Here is a 17,235-nt window from a genome sequence, read left to right as displayed (position 1 = left end):
GATTGGCTGTGTTTGTGTTAGAAAGAATTGATTCATTTTAAAAATCAAAACGACCTAATAGCAGACATCTCACTAATCTGAGTCATAGCTTAAAAGGAGGTTATAAGGCCACATTTTGGGGGACCTGGATAAATTTACTTGTCATCACCTACAGTTTATTTATAGGGCGTCTATCCCAGAAAAGTCACTTGTGGTATATACTGACATGCTTATATAGTCAAGTGTCATTTATAAAACAATGCTAAGAGCTTTTGTCCCATCATTTTCTGTAAAGAATTACAGTGAAACTGCCGGTTTTCATCCTGTAGGGTTTCCATGGTAAAACCACAGAATGTTTCCACTGCTGCCGCCAGTAGCACAACTTTTTAAGGCTATTCCAGTAGTAATCTGTTTCCCTTCCCAAAAAATGAACTGAAATGTTGCACTGAGCAGCTTCAATAAACCTAGTAAAGATCTTGATACAACTAAATCAGAGTGAGTAAAGAGATTTGTTCTCTAAGTCATAGGTGAGGAAGGGCAATTGTCCCTAATCACTGAACACCCTAATGCTGAGAGTCTGACTAGGGTGAGCAGCTATAAAAAAAAATCATTGGTCACGTTGGCTGAGGGCAGCAGAAGGCACAAAGAAGTAGGTAGACGTAGAGTCTCTCCTCGAGATGACGAGAGTAGGAGTAAGGAGACATCAGAATCGTCTGAGCTGGGTCAACCGTCAGCATTCTGAATAGTCAGGTGGTCAGCAGTGCCTTTCTTGTTTGTGTCTTTTCTCTGTAGCTTTTTGTGAGATTGGAAGAATGTTACATTAGTAATCATGCTCAGAACTTTGCATGTTCTCTTACATTCTTATTTGGTTACCGTCTTATTTCTGTTTTTTAAGGCTCTACCAATCAGTATAGGTTTACTTGTTTACCTCTTAAGGAAAACAGACCACAGGTTGAATCATATGCTTTCGTTTTGAGCTGTATTTATACAAATTTTTTATCTGCAAAATGGCCACATTAGATCTGAGCCCAGTGCTTTGAATATCTTAAGATTTGCCTTGAAGACCTGTATTCAGTGCAGTCTTTCCCTGCCTCGAGTTCTTCATTTGTCTCTCCTAGACTTATTTAGTACTAATGCTGTTATTTACGAACCGGAAGTCCTTCTCATTCTCAAATGTAAGAAAGGTCACTTGACTTCCTTTCCCACCCCATCACCAGTTTTTATCTCATGACTGTCATTACTCTTTAGATTGATGGGTCAACCTTGAGAACCATCTGCATGCAGCATGGCCCACTGCTGACATTCCATCTGAACCTAACCCAGGGCACCGCCCTGATCCGATACAGCACCAAACAGGAGGCGGCCAAGGCCCAAACTGCACTGCACATGTGAGTACCCAGCCTACGCTCACTGAGACAAACATGCATGAAGAGGCACATGTGAGTATTCGGGCACCTGCTTAATTAAACAGAGATGCACGAGAACATGCACACAAACGGCATCCTGACATGAGCAACTGCTTGAGTGCCGAGGTGGCTGATCTCTTCTACTTACGTAAGCATGGACTGTCCTGTTTGTATCCGATAAGCAGAATTCCAAAAGTAACAGACTTGTGAAGCAGGGAGTAAATTTTTAGTACCATGAAACAAACCCAGTATTGATGAAATGTGAGACGCTGTAAGTGCTGTCCCTTTTCATAATAGGGTCTATAGCTGCTTTCTTTGGCCTCTCTGTGGGTGATGATGGATATTGTGGTCTTAGTGGTAGCAGGGGTTCTGCCTGAAGTAAGTGGGGCTGGATCAGACTCTGGCCATCCTCTTCCCCGCCACTGTCAAGGTGGTGAACAGGAGGAACTGACTCCCCGTGGCTGCAGATGCCATGACAGAAAGGTACACACGGAACAAGCAAGTGATGGGGAGGTCAGGCAATGAGCCCGGCCCTGAGACGAAGCAGCACTTTAGGTGCCTGGAGCTGGGTCACCTTGATGCTTGGGGCTGTGATCTTTTACCCCCAAGGGGGAAAAAAAAAAAAAAGAGACGACATTTTACTTGACATACAAATTCCATGTCCCAAGGGATATTGATGTATAATATTCTCCAGTAGTCTTTGGATATCTGGAGATTGAGTGATACGTTGTTCTCAATCAGTACTTCTCAGTCACCTCTTGGTTAAAATGCAGGTTCCGATCCTGTGATTCTGAAAAGCTTCCAGGGGAGGTGGAAGCTGCTAGTCAAAGGACCACACTTTTGAGTAGTGAGGACTCAAAATACTCAGTCCCTATGCATGCTTTTAGGAGTTTCCTCAAATGCATAGCTCTTTCCCTCCCCTTTTTTCCAGGTGTGTGTTGGGAAACACTACCATCCTGGCTGAGTTTGCCACTGATGATGAAGTTAGCCGCTTTCTGGCACAAGCTCAGCCCCCTACCCCTGCGGCAACCCCGAGTGCACCCGCAGCGGGTTGGCAGTCCCTGGAGACCGGCCAGACCCAGTCAGATCCCGTCGGACCTGCTCTGAATCTTTTCGGTGGGTCCACAGGGCTCGGGCAATGGAGCAGCAGTGCTGGTGGCAGCAGCGGGGCCGATCTTGCTGGCGCTTCATTGTGGGGACCCCCAAACTATTCTTCTAGCTTGTGGGGAGTCCCGACCGTGGAAGACCCCCATAGGATGGGCAGCCCTGCTCCTTTACTACCTGGTGACCTTCTGGGAGGAGGGTCGGATTCAATCTGAACTTAGAACTTTCAACTCTGACCTCGTGACCTTTTTTGGAACAGCAGCAGCACTAACTTGACCTTTTCGTTTTTTTTTTCAACTTGCAATAAATACATTTTTAAAAGGAAAAAAGAAAACGGAGAGAGAAAAAAAGGTGGGTCATTGACAGACTGTCTGAGCACATAGTTGCCTCCCTTATAACTTCAGTTTTTTCGTTTGGAATATGAATCCAAAAAGAGAACATATCACTCTTGAAATACTTGAATCATGAACGCCAACCTAGAAAGACAATGTGAAGCAAGTACACATACCATTTAAATTTAAACACAAAAAAATTAAAAAAATTAGTTTCTAGTTTTTCACTTTTTTCATGTTATATGGAAGTTGTTGCTAAGAAACATATATACTGAAAAAAAAATAGCTTTTTAACTTTGTTTGCACTGGGTGTGTTTCCGTCCTTAGGTCTACCATGTTTGGGAGGGAGGGGAATTCAAAAGAATTGTTGGGGTGGGGGAGGGAAGACTTGACGGAGCCTCACTTTAAAAACAAAAACACAAAAAACCTAAAAAAAAAAACAAAAAAAAAGAAAAAAAAGAAAAAAATTGTGATTGGCTGGTTGGTAAATACCAGTGTGTTCTGGCACATGTAACTGCCCAGGCATGCTCGTTCTGGTATGTGTGTGCACGTGTGTTCATGTGCATTCGCGTGCATCCTTCTCTCTGTCTCTGTGTGTGTGTGTGTGTGTGTGTGTGTGTATGTGTGTGCGCGCGTGCGCGCACGCGCACGCGCCTGTGTCCTCCTCCTCTCCCCATCCTGATTTCTCAGAAAGCTGCATTGCTGACAGTCCGCAGGCTGGCTGGCCGGCCATCTGCTTTTTATTTTTATTTTTATTTTTTTTAACTATGAGAACACAGGAGCACGAGCACCTCGGGGAGCCACTGCTACTGAAGCCACCCCGTTGGGCTGTATTGAGATGAACAGAGTGCTTTTTAATGAGGAAAGCACGGAGCTCCTTTACATTTGCAAAGTAGCCCGAGCGTGAGTTTTCTGTCTCTTTTCTTTTGACCTAGCAGTAGAGTGGAACACTGCCAAGTCCCCAAAACTAGGAAAGCAGGAGGTACCTCTTGGAGCAACTGTGTGTTTATTTATTTCTGTTTTTTTGAAGTAAGTGGCTACTAGTAGGCACATCTGAATATCTGTTAAATTTCATGCTGGCCTTTTCATTAGTCTGAATGGGAACGGACAGTAAGGTAGCTTTTAATGATGTGATGTCTCAAAAGCAGAAAAACTGTGTTCCCCCTTTGTTGTGTAATCAGGTATGAGAAATTGGTCAGAAAGTCAGGTAATGCTGAATTTAAAATTTCTATTGTTTCTCTTTAACATTTTACGAAAACAGAAAAAAAAATAAGTTGTGAGCAGCCTCCTGCAAGCATCCGCAGCTCCTCCCTCTCTGCCCCCTTCTTGCTGAGCGTTACCTGTGCCAGGCCGTGGCGTGTTACAGCACCAGGCCATCACTGACAGAAACGTTTACTTAACGAATGTTCTTAAACCAGTGTGTACTTCAAGCGTTTCCTTTTGTTTCTCTGTGTTGTGTATTTCCTGTGTATGTGGTTTTGCTTAGGCAGGTATAACTTAGCAAAGACTTAAGTATTGCACCTTTTTTTTGGTTTTGACCTCTTTTTTTTTCCCTTGTAATGTTGCTTTTTTTATTTCGGTATTTAAAGACTTTTTTTTTTTTAAGCATCAATGTAGTAGTACTCTGGGCCGAATAGGGGGCAACTTTTAATCCACAGTTATCACCAACATGTATGTACTTATGTTGGAATCAAAATGTATCAAACTGCTTTTTGTGAAGAGTTACAGCAGACCTGAAGGGTACCCCTTTATACAAAACAGATGGCTGGCGGGGCGGGGGTGGGGGGTGGGGGGGGGGCGTGTGCCGGTAACGTGGTAGCACTTGTGTGGACATCCCAGTCTGCATTATACTGTTTAACATAAAGTGCCGACATTCTGTACCAGCAAATACCTGCCCATTCCAACCCTTGGTGGGAGCAGACCTCTACTGTCCTCCGTAACTTGCTGCTAGTGAGGACAAGGGAGTTTTTCTTTCTTTAGCATCTTCAGTGAAGGATACAACAATGCCTAATAATGTATTTGACTTTTAGCTTGTGTCTGTGGGTGGGTGGGTGGCTGTGTATAGGAAAAGGCAAAAACCAATTATTTGCATTTAAGTGGTTTTGTGAGACAAAGAATGGGAATTCTGTAGTCCTCTCAGTTTACTCTATTGATTATAAACCTAGCCTCAAAAGAGATTGACGTGCGTAATTCAAGTGAGTGCTTGCTCGTGCAAGTCTTTATGAACCCTTTGTGGGTAGGTGGTCAAACTTGAGTTTCTAGCGTTGGTTTGGTCCCATCGGATGCCTTTAGAAAACTAACTGTGCCCTCCGGTTTTCATCACCACCATGCCCCTTCCACTTCTGCCCGTGCACAAAATGTCTCCTTCGAGCCCCACCGACTGCTCTCTGCCTGGGGGCGCAAAACCCTGGCATGTGTGGTGGCCTCCAGGTGAAGAGCAGCTGTGTTCACACATCTACAGAAGGCTGAATCTGAGTGTCCCTGGGCCGGGAGCATGTCCTGAGGCTCACGCGAGCCAGTGGTGACCGTCCACTGCCGCTTTTGGTTCCCTGGCATGTCCTCCCCACCCTCCTCTTTTCCTGCCTGTTGATTCCTTGACCTGCACTATGGGTTAGTTGAGTTCCTTAACGATACTACGGTGAAAGCCGGGTGCTAGAGCCCCTCTTGTTTACAAGACATAATGAGGGATTTGAAATATGTAAAAATAAACATGAGAAGCTAAAATGTTCTTCCATCATAAGCTTAAAGGGAAAAAAACTGAAAACTTAAAAAAAGACCAAAAAGTGCATATATATATACATATAAATATATATTTTAGATGAAGACTAACTCTGGGAGCATTTAACAGTGTTTTTTGTTTTTAACATTTATTTTCCTGCTTTAAAATTTGCAAGCATTCTCAGGAATTCTAGGGTAGGAAGCCAGATTTTGGAAGATGGTTTATTTAACCATATCTTATCCTAGATAGACGGCTGTTTCTTTCCTGTTAATAAACTTTTACAAGTTCCTGAAACTTCAGAAAGTTTAAACAATTTTTACTTAAAATGTAAAAAGAAAAGTCTCCAAACATTATTGTCATACTGGGGATCACACATTTTAAAACATGTAGAAAGAAATATTTTTTAAAAATTATCAATTTAGCAGCAACAGGTAAATTCACGAGCTTAAAAGATATGGGAGAAGGATTAAGCTTTATAAGCGCTCTAGCATGGATTCATTGGAAATTGTGCATAATTTAGTGGGAGAGTGTTTGGTGTGTATAAATGGGAATGCCATCACTTTATTCCTTTCCGTTTAAGACTGAACATTTAAATCTCCCCTTGGAACTTTTGATTTTCTTTAAAGGAACCTTTCACCCTGTCTCCCCAACCCCAGCAACAAAAGAAAGGATCAAAGAAAGAAACAACAGCTTAAAAAAAAAAGTAACTCTAATCTGTAAAGTAGTACGGTTGGATTGCTGAGAATCTATGTAAAGAGTTAGGAAATATAGGTTAATAATTTTTGGAACAAATTTAAATGTAGGCATTACTAGAGAAAAAGTATCTATGGACTGTTCTGTTAATGAAGAATGTCCATCTTACCTCCGTTTGTTAAGGGAGGAGGAGAAAGTAGAAGAATCTAATAAGGAACAAGTGGTTTTACTTTTTTAGCTCCCAGCTACCGTTGTGCTCATTTTAATTGCTGTTCTGAAGATCTGCTGCTTAATTATCCCCATCCCCCAGCAGGAGATGTGGAGTATTTCCTTTCAGTTTTTGGTGATGTCGAATTCTCTTTTTGTATTCCCTCCTGGGCCAGGGGTTAGAATTCCCAAGCATGACCACAGCTTCTTTTAAACACCTAAGCTTCCCAGGGGGAAAGAAACTCCTGCTCGACAGGTAAAGGGAGTGGGTGGGGTTGCTGCCTGCAGTTTCTCTGAAACCGCTTTAGTGCCTTCGTACATACACCCACACATCCTAAGCAGGAGGAACTCGTGCGTATGTGCATGTGGTCCCGTCGCTCCAGACAGTAAGACGCTCACCCGTTACAGAAATTGGAGTGGTTCTGGACAGGCCCCAAAGGCAGTGGGCTAAAATGAAAGTCATTAAAGAAACGGAAATCGAGGAAGTAAGCTTCTATGTCTTGATAATGTGGGATACCAAGATCCTTCCTCGTGCTGTCACCCTTTGTTACTGTGTATCAGCTTCTCCGGTGACAACTGCAGTGACTTGGAAAGGCTCTGTGTCGGGCCTTTAGAAAGGGGTTCCTGTTTTTCTGCTCTTCTCCTTTGTCTCCTCCCTTTCCCATCAACTCCCTTTTTCTTGACCAGTTGCTGGAAGCTTTGCTTTTTTGGTTGTCAGTGACCTAAGAACAGGATATAGTGAGTATGTAATGGAAGAGGAAAACTTTTCTTTCCATGGTATTCCTTGGCAAGAGCCATGTCTGCTGAGAGGTTAGATGGCTTCAGTACACTTAGAAAATGTGGCGGAAGCATCTTCTCTTCCACTGCATTCTGGCATGGGTACAGGGGCTTGCTGGTGACCTCTCATTACATGGATTTACTTCATGAACATTTTGATCATGTAAACTTGAGCTTTCCAATTCTTACCAGTTTCCTGTTTTTTTTAAACACTTGATTACTAGTGGCCAGAGGTATCCCACTCTCAAACATCATGAACTTGGTTTCTGTCTACCACGAGTAGCCAAAAGGAAAGAAGCACTAGAAGGGGAAGGGAAGGCTTCCATCAGACCGGAGACCTCTCCTGGCAATTAAGATCCAGTGCCATGACCTAATTTTAGGTGTTTAAAAAAAAAGTACAGATCTCCTAGACACTGTGACGAAATGGATGGTCCATGTGGCATCTCTGATCCCCCAAGTCCCCAGCCCTTGATATTTTTCATTTACAACATTCACGGAAGTTAACTTAGCAGTGCTGCAAGTTAAGGTTCCAAAGCACATCCTTTCATCAGTGTCCCCCAGTAAATCAACATTACGCCTTGATTGCCATTCAGTCAGTTTTATTTATAGCAACTTGATTTTCTATTACTGTGGCTCCTGTTCTAAGAACTTTCCCACCTCTTCTGACGTGAATGTAGCAGAAGTTAGCAGTTGGTTCTTCCAAGTTCCTGTGGGTTACATGTCGTGTGTAAGATATGCAGAAAGAAAGAAAAGAAAAAAAAATTACTGTCGAAGAATTTGGAAGACCTGTTATTAATATAGCTAGCAGCAACTAAAATTTCACGGGCTATTAACTAGTTGCAAGTATTCACTCTCACTTTCACCACTTTTTGCGGGGGAGGGGGGCAGTTTTTGTAAGATTAACAGCCAGATTCCATATCGACCTCAGATGCTGCGTACTTTTTAGTTTTATTTTTTCTATTCTGCCATCTTGACTGTTAAACAGAATGAAGATGTCTGTGAGCTGAGCAGAATGCTTAGGCCAAGCCTGTTCTCTGCTGTGTAAACAGGATGTTTGCAGCAGACTTGGCTGTAGTAGCCATCTCTAAGATTAGGGAACAATTGAGTCTTTATGTTGAAAAGGTCCCCTTCTTCCCCCATCCTCAGAGTTCAAATTCAGCATACAACACTCTAGGTTATTGTTTTGAGTTTGGGTTTTTTTCTTTTACTTATCTATAAGGTCTTTAGGAGTAGAGATACATTTTTAGCTGGTTAAAAAAAAGAAATCAAACCTGTTCTTCTCCAGTGTTTCGCCAAGTTTTGTCACACTTCACGTCTATACATTAACTACACTTCTTAGTGTTACTACAAAGAGAAATCTTATTGTTTTCCCTCCCGTGAGTGTACAACTAAGGCTGCATGCGATAGTGCAGATGAAAATAGTCTGGCCCATGTGTATAACCTCAGCAGTTAATCAGAAAACGGAGTGCCCTTCCCCTCAGCTGCAGAACTGCACCGCAGCCTCTCTGCTTTCTTATCCACAAGTACAGGGTGTCCAAGCAGTCTAGAAACAGGCAGGTGTATACAATGTTGTCAAGGACATCATCAGTCTATTACAAAACATAGAATATTATCTCTATTTCCAGATTTAGTGCACACCCTGTGATAAGGCCTGTAGGTTTATGGCCAGTGCCAAAGGTGTGTGTATTTTCAGAGATGGTCCCCATTTGTCAATGATGGCGTTGTTTTCTTGACCTGAAATTTGACAAAGGAGGTACTGGCATCACATTCTTCATTTGGAATAATTATCAACTTCAAGAATCTATGAACATAGTAATAACATAATTAAAATTGAGCAATGACCCTGCCTGCTTCAGCAGAGGAAAGAGGCCACAGACATGCACAGGATGGTGAAGGGAACACCGGTCAGGAAACAGGGCTACACCCCACCGGCTGGGCATCCACGCCGTCCTCATGTTTACGGTCACTCGGACTCGATCTGGACTAATTACCAAGTATTCAAACATTTGAGTGGTTTTTTTTGTTTGTTTATTTTTTGAGTGGTTTTTAAACTGTCAGTCTGTTACAATAACCTCCAACCATCACCAAAATAAAATAGCAAAAGTGATAGAAACTGCCAGTGTTTGCCTCACAGAATTTAAATAATTTCCTCTTCAGATAGCCGTACACCTGAATTTGTTTTTAACGACAACTGTGCACACCGGGAAAAACGGTACTGCCCTGAGCAAAAGGTCTCTGCAAAATTCAGCTGTTGGTTCTTCATTGTGACAAACGCTTGTTTTGTTCATGGGAGGAGAAAGGTCAGAAAGAGGCAAGAAGCGTTCTGTTTTAAATTGAAAAGAAATAGTGTTTCCCTAAAGCACTTTGTGCCTCAGTTTCACTTTCAAAATATAAATCAGTTTTGAAAGTAAATTCCCAATTGGAATTGATCCATTTTGAGCCAATATTAATTAGTTGGGATTGTTTTTCTCAAAAAGTGAAAGTCCTCTTTGCTGCTGCTGGTGAGCAGCAGAAGAGAAACAGTGGAGTAGCTTCCGATGTTGTGGGGCGAAGTGCTTTCCTTCCTTTCTGGTCCCCCGCTTCCCTGGACCTCTTACTGCATCTGGCGGTCCTTCTCCTTGGGGTCCTGAAAGGCGTGCACAGTCCTCGGAGGGCTGGGTTGTGAGAGGTGACGGGATGCCAGGAGCCACTTCGCTGCAGGACCAACCTGACAGCAGAGCTTTATGGAGAGGAAGAGAGTATATCCTGCGTGTGTTCGCCAAAAATGAAAAAGGGGACTGTTTATACAAAACAGAGCAAAAACCTTTGGAACCCTTAAAGAAGTTACATACCTTTTAAAGGTAGTAGAGTTTTTCACCAAGTGATACATTCAGCATGACACTTCTTGCCAGACGTTTCGGGATAAGTTAAAATATATGTGTTTAAAACACCACCCCTACCCCCCCCCTTTTAATTTTGTCCAAGGAATTACTTACTTAAGTGTAGTATTTCTGAATGTGCCTTTGTGAGCTCAGAGACCGTCTGTTTTAGGAAGAACCTACCCATTGGGATAAAACAGAAAGACGGTCAGCTTGGTCTTTAGGGAAGTCGGCATTTCTCCGGACCGACCCCGGGGCGTTTTAATTGCACAGTGTAGAGTCGTGGGGGAGAGGTTCCGGGACTTGGGAGAGGGGATGACGAGGTGATGATGCACAGATGACAGAGACCAGGTTAGTCCAAGAGTGCAGGTTGAACTTAATCTCTCTGCATTGCCTAGTCTTCTTCGTGTTTATGTGTGTGCGTGTGTGGCTGTGGCTGTGGCTGTTTTAGTCTTTGTTTTCCCGTAAGCACTGGAGAATTGAAATATGGTGATGCTTGTGACACACTCGTGCACGTCGAGAAGGCTTTTCTCCCTCCTGCCTCACGCACGGCAGGCGGCGCGTTGCCACCCTTTGAGTCTGTGTCCTGAGAAGGCAATTCTTTTCCCAAATGGAAGTCACATAACGTTGCTGTTTGTGCAAACAGGGTATCACACACGAGGAAAAGGCTTTTGAGAGGATAAGATTGACGTGTTTGTGAAAGAAAAGAGAAAAATCTGCAATCATATTTTATTTCTTCAGAACTATTATAGTTAAACATAGAAATCTGCAGTGTCTCTTCCTTTGTTTCACGTTTGTTTTAAACAATTCCACCTCTTCTCCCCACTCCCTCTCTTTTCTAAAGAGAAATCAAGTGAATGCTAAGGGCCATTTCCATAATTCCTCAGAACTCCCCAAAGAGGAAAACAATCCCTCCGCAAGATTCCTTCAGCTTCATTCAGGAAGACACAGGGAGGAGAGATGCTGCAGCTTCCGGGGCTTCACTCTCATTCCTCTCTAATGGCCTTGAAATGTATTATTATGCAAATGTGAATTTTGATACTGAATTTAAGAAGAGGTTGTTGGATTTTTCTTTTTTCAAAAAAAAAAAAGGTCCCATATGTGGTCATCATTGCTTCTTTACTTTGTAACGTGTGAATTGTAACTATGCATTCTGCAAAGGGGGGGTGGGAGGAGAGGGCAGAAAGGGGAAGGAAGTAGCTTTGTATCCTTGTTCTACAGTTTCTGTGTCCATGGTATCCCCTCAAGCTGGCAGGGAAGGGGAGTGAGAGTAAGAAGCGGTAAGGTCGGCCCAGTGAGGTAGAAAGAGACCTGTGAGTCCGGCCTGGCACTTCCTGGGGGGCCTGCAGTCCCTACCAACCAGTGTGGTACGGGATCTCCATCCTAGCCGTGCAGTGTCAGCTGGGTGCAACAGGAGGGCCCGGAAGGCCCCCGTGTTTTCCGGAAAAAAGTGCTCACCCTGTCCTGAACTCAAAACCCTTTCCAGCTCAGGAAACCTTGCCTCACTCGTGCTGACCTTAATCTTTATGTCATTTCAGAAAAAAAACTCCTCCTCCTCGCTCCGTTTTAATTTTTCTTTCTCATTTTTAAGTGAATTTAATTGTAAGGAAACTTTCTTGCTCTACGGGGAAGAGGTCTGTTGCTTGACAGGCAAACAGGGCAGCTCTCCCCTATCCACTACCCCTCCGCCATATGTGACCTCTCTGCTTCCCTTGCAGTTACTAAGCTGTGTGTAGCTAGTGAGCAGCGAGGTGTTTGACACGGGAAAGCCCACAGCCTCCTACTTGTCCTGACAGCATCCCTCTGTTGATCCTTCCTGCAGTCAGTCGTGGCCCTTGCATTGCTCTGGTCTAGGCGTTACTGGCAACACACAGTATCGGAAGCAAGAGACCGCCGTGCCTGGAGCCAGTGTTTCCCTGCAGCAGTTTTGCTGTTGATGTTCACAGTACTGTAACTAGTAACAGACTTGATCACAGTCTCCTCGTGCCCCTGCAAGCCTGCACAGGCACGATCTCATCAGGGTTCCAATCTGTTAGATTGCCTTTAGACAAAAAAGAAAACAAAAAAATAAAATTCTGACGTTTCAGCTGTCTAACACAAAACAATACCTCGAGGTACATTTCCCCTGCAGTGTAGACCCTTAACTCCCCTCCTTTTCTGACATCGGTGGGTTATCCTTGGAAAAATATGAACATGTAGATAGCGGGATAACTTTTACAATTTTTCTTTGCTGTGAAAGTAACCCTAAAATATGATGTTTTCCACTTCTTTTTTTAAAGCCATCAGAAGTTTCAGATCTTATTCTTTCATGTTTAAGAAGAGAAAGCAGAACAGGTCAGGGGAGTGGACTTGCATTTGTGGGGTGATGTTCTCTCCATTGCCTCCCATACACAGTGACGACAGACCAGTGTTTAAACCCTGCTCTGAATAGATGCCATCTATTCTAGCTCTAGTTCCAGGGTAGGGAGTGTCTGGATTTCTCTCTTCCAGAAGATCCATCCCCTCCAGGGACTCCAGAATGTTTTCTCCTGAGACCTTGAGTTCTCAGCCTTTCTTGGTTCAAACACACACACACACACACACACACACACACTCTCTCTTTGAGTAACTGAGTAGCATTCTGTAGATCATAAAGAGAATCAGTCCCTGGCATTTCAATTTTGTGCTGTAGAATTCATAGCTGTGTCGCTTTGCGATGCTCTGGAAATGAATTGATTTCTTACTTAGAAGGAGAGTCAGCTGAGACGTGCAGGCAACCTCCCTGAAAGGCCCGCGCACCCTCAGGTGTCCCTCCCTCCACAAGGCTTGAAGCTGACTTTAGGGAGAGGTAAATAACGAGTGCTGCTTGTAGGGATCTGTCAGCTACTGCTCTCCTAGATTTGGCCGCTCACGAGGCAGGACCAGAATAGATCGTTTTGAATAGCTTCTTCGCAAACCGCTTAGCTCCCCCCATCTTAAAGATAAACCCTGTATCTTTCAGGAAGCCCTTTTTAGGTTGGGCTCACTGATCTTTGTCTACTGACGACTTCCTTTGAGGGAAGAAGCTTGATGATAAATGCACGCATATCCACCACCCACCTTCTGATCTGGGCGCTGTCGACCTGCGAATTTTATTTCTGTTGTTTGTGTGGAAGCCCTTTTCTATCAGTCTCCTTCCTCTGGTCCCTCCTGAGTTTTTCCTGCCCTTCTGTCCCTCTGCGATGCTCCCAAAGGGCTCTGCTGATCTCTGCACTTCTGTCCTGGGACACTCCCCCCCACCACCCTTTGCACACACCAGTGACCAAAGTGTGTCCAGTGATCTCACAGAAGACCTAAAAAATGGTGCATGCACCATGAATGTGCTCACAGAGACACGTGCACAAGATTCTGCACCCTTGGCCTTAACCTCAGTATGACTTAAGGTGCAGGAACATTTTTAACAGGTTTTAAAAAAACAAAAAAACCCTTCCCAGAGGAAAAAAAATAAGCAGATGCAACGGCTCAACCATGCCCACTCCTAACGCTCCACTATTTGCTTATGACTTACTCTGTGCCCACCCCACCCCTCCCTGTTTCGAGTAACCAAAAACAGATAACAGAAGCAACCCGAGGAGAGGTTTCTGGACTATTTTCTCTTTCTCCATTTAGATGGAGATATATATGCTGCTTTGGGTTCCATAATCCTAGGGGGCTATGTTTACATAGTAAAATACATCCTACCAAATCAGGAAACTGAATATGGGAATCTCTGCAATGAGAGTTAGGTCACTGATGGTGAACAAGAGAAGTGAGGGCCCTGGGGGATGGCGCAGAGGAGAGACGGAGCAGTGCCACCTGACGGCCTGGGACGTGTGGCTCCTCCCTTCGCTTCTCTCCTTGCCCCCTTTCACAGAAGGTGCAGAGAAGGGCATCAGAAAGAGGCTGGATCTTTCAAAGGCAGCTTTCCAACTTTGCACACAAACAGGTAACAGGAAGGTACAGCAAAAATCCTCTCATCTGAAACACTGTCCGCAGAAACAAAACCTGTAAACATGACTAAATAGCTGCACAATTTTGATGCTCTCTGCAAGTTACCTAGAAGTGTTTTGTTTTTCTTATACTTGAAATAGCTTTTACAATGTTATTTTGGTGGCTTTCTTTTCTCTCTACTGGTGGGCCATAGAGTGGATGACGGGATTTAAGGAAGTTTGAGGGGAGAAAAGGGAGGCTATGGCATTGTCTTTTTTTTTTTTTCTCTTAAACATAGAGGTTTAATCAAACTCCCATATGTTGAAATTGCTCCTCATATGACTGGTTTTACATGGACACAGAAACTAGGCACTTTAGAGGTGCACTTGCATGGCAGGCTGGGCCCCCCTTTTCTATATTTTATTTTACTTTTTTAGTATAGTGGTACTTAAAATCACTGGTTCACTTAAAAAACAAACAATAAAATGTTAAACTCTACTAATGTACAAATAAGCTGAAAAGTTGCATTTTATGTGTATTTTTTGCCATAGCAGGTACTGTATTTCTCATGCTGGATTTCAAAAAAAAAGTCAAAAACAAAAAAAACTAAAGGGTGGTCTTTTATTGGATTGTGACAGGTTGAGTAATAAGGAATTAAGTCGTCGTCATTTCATTAAAACTGAGAGATGATGTAATGCATATATGAGTTTTCTGAAGGGTTTTTTTGGGCTTTTAAGCAGCTTATTTTTGTTTTTGTTTAGTTTTTTATTTTATTTTATTTTGGAAAGATATGATTGTATTATGTGCAACTCAGTTGCTTACATTATAACTACAAAATATTTTTGGGTTCCTGGAAAAAAAAAAAAGAAAAAAGACTAATAAATGTGTTTGGCTGCTAAGCATTTATTGTGGTTTCCTGTTTTATTAGCCAGTTTAATTTGCTCGTCTGTTGGATGTTTGTATTTCTTCTACTGTACTCCCTCGCCCTGCCCCACACATAAACGCTGTCTGACATTCAGCATCTGGACTGGGCCTCCACTTTGTCTATCTTGTCTTGTTACGTTTGTGTTGCCGGAGTTGTCAGGTTGACCAGCCGCTGGTGGGTGTGTGCTCCTTGCTGCCTGCCACGCCGCCGGGTTCAGAGTCTCTGAAAGAAGTTCAGGTTCTCCTGCTACCTTTCGTTGTCATCCCGTTTGAGCCTCATGTGCATCTGGAGCGAAGACACTACAGAGCGGAGGAGGGCAGAGGGATGATGCCTGCCAGGGCTCTGCTGCAGCCCGGGAAGGTGACAGCGTGCCAGCTCTGTCCACGAAGCCACCTGCCGGCGCCCCCGCCTTGCTTCCGGTGCTCACCACTGTGGGGGAGCGGGAGAGCCTTACCCTGAAAGCCAGCTTGTTCCCATCTGAACACTTTCTTACTTATTGTTAGCTGCTAGAGACTCGTTAGACATGTGAGCATGCAACAGCGCTAGAAGGGCAAAGGGGAGCAATGGAAGGAAACTAAGACTTAGTAATTCCCAGGTAGTGTCGTGTCTGACTTCATTCTCAGAATGCTGTGTGAAATAGATAGTGGCAAACCCATTTCATGAGGAACTGCCGTTCAGCATAACTTAATCAGCTACTAGTAGATAACACTGACTGATTGCTTCCTATAATATTTACATTAGGGCACTGCTCTAAGCATACCATGTAAATATTCATCACTTAATAGAAACTTGCTTCAGTCACCATGCTAGGAACCCAGATTGGATTCCAAAGTTGTCACGCCAAAATGCCTGGGCTGAAAGACACCTGGAATTCTAAGAAAATGGTCTTAAGCAAGTCTGCTGTACAAAGTGGTAGGCTATATACCATCCAATTCTTATCATAAAATAAGTAACACCAGGAAATGTGAGGTCAGGAGAGGTGAACTAGATGTCAAAAACACCTTGCAGGCCTACCTATATCAAGTAAGTGCTGTATTTGTGGAATTGAGATCATAGCAAAACCTATGAAGACCTTTATCACCAAAGACTTTATTTTAAATTTTGGATATTTAAAAAATGCATAAACGTCTAAGGGGGGGTGTGTTTTAGAACTGAAGATGGTTGTCAAGACTTTAGCCTCTGACTCAGCCCTCTTCACCGCTGCGGGCTCTGCTGTCACCTTAGGTGACTTCAGCGTCCACTTGGAAAATCCATCCTAACTGCCAGCTTTCTGCACTCCTTCCCCCAGTCACCCTGGCCACACGTGCCCATACTCACACCAAATTGCTCCCCTCCAGAATCACTAATTTCAGCATCCTTGACCTTGACTTCCTGTCCTCCCAAACTGGTTCCCCCTCCTCTTTGGCTTCATTTTGACCTCATCAGCCATCCCAGGACGCTGGCCGATTTACTTTCTTCGACTCCATCAGTCCTCTCCTTTTCCTCATTTCCTTCCTAATCCAGCTTAGATTTTATAGCCTATAATTTCAATAATATGGTTGCTAAAATCCCCACTTTGGAAAAACCCTATTTTCTATTTTCCACCAGCAACCAAAAGCAGCACCACTTGGGGGAAAAAGTCACTGCGGGGCAAATAAGGACGCCTGTAAATCTACTGTATAGCCAACCAGCAATGAGACCTTGACACTGCCAGCAAGCATCCTGTGTCCGCTGATATGTGGAGAAAATTAGAGGTATCAGAAGAATTTCCCCCAAAATTGCTGCTTCCAAACTGTAATCAAGTGAGGTGCTCCCCCTTCAAGTGCTGGTTCCTCCAGTGCTTGAGATCCTTTCCCTTCCTGCCCACTTGGCTACTTTTAACTTCCCATTCTTTTTCTTTTTTTTTTTTCGTGGTACACGGGCCCCTCACTGTTGTGGCCTCTCCCGTTGTGGAGCACAGGCTCCGGACGCGCAGGCCCAGCGGCCATGGCTCACGGGCCCAGCCGCTCCGCGGCATGTGGGATCTTCCCGGACCGGGGCACGAACCCGTGTCCCCTGCATCGGCAGGCGGACTCTCAACCACTGCGCCACCAGAGAAGCCCTTAACTCCCCATTCTTCGTTCTCTCTTCACGTGATAAACTGTCACCCCCATCCCCACCCTAAGCTACTCTATGCTCTTGTCCTGCTATATTTTGTTCACAGAACTTAACCACTTCTTAAAATTATCTTGTTTAGTCATTATTATCCATCTCCCTCACTGGAATGTAAGCACCAGAAAGGGCAGAATTCTTTTCCGTGTTCTCCAGCTCGAGCGCCTAAAACCCCTAT

At 43.9% G+C, this 17,235-nt stretch overlaps 1 protein-coding gene across 9 annotated transcripts in view; it reads left to right on the top strand.

Annotated features, from left to right (window-relative positions):
- Positions 1-3,159, top strand: part of TNRC6B (trinucleotide repeat containing adaptor 6B) — a 250,109-nt gene extending 246,950 nt beyond the window's left edge. For 5 of the 9 annotated variants that reach the window (XM_079936128.1, XM_079936129.1, XM_079936127.1 and 2 more), the window contains 2 exons: positions 1,228-1,367; positions 2,317-3,158. In XM_079936128.1, the coding sequence (XP_079792254.1) occupies positions 1,228-1,367; positions 2,317-2,704 (528 nt within the window). In that variant the 3' untranslated portion in view covers positions 2,705-3,158. Of the gene's footprint in view, positions 1-1,227; positions 1,368-2,316 lie in introns of all 9 variants that reach the window. The other 4 variants (XM_079936126.1, XM_079936125.1, XM_079936124.1 and 1 more) reach the window with 2 other exon arrangements.
- The last annotated feature ends 14,076 nt before the right edge of the window (positions 3,160-17,235 follow it).

The sequence above is a fragment of the Stenella coeruleoalba genome (assembly GCF_951394435.1).
Source record: "Stenella coeruleoalba genome assembly, chromosome: 11".
Lineage (NCBI taxonomy): Eukaryota > Metazoa > Chordata > Mammalia > Artiodactyla > Delphinidae > Stenella > Stenella coeruleoalba.
This window is presented reverse-complemented; position numbering and strand designations above follow the sequence as displayed.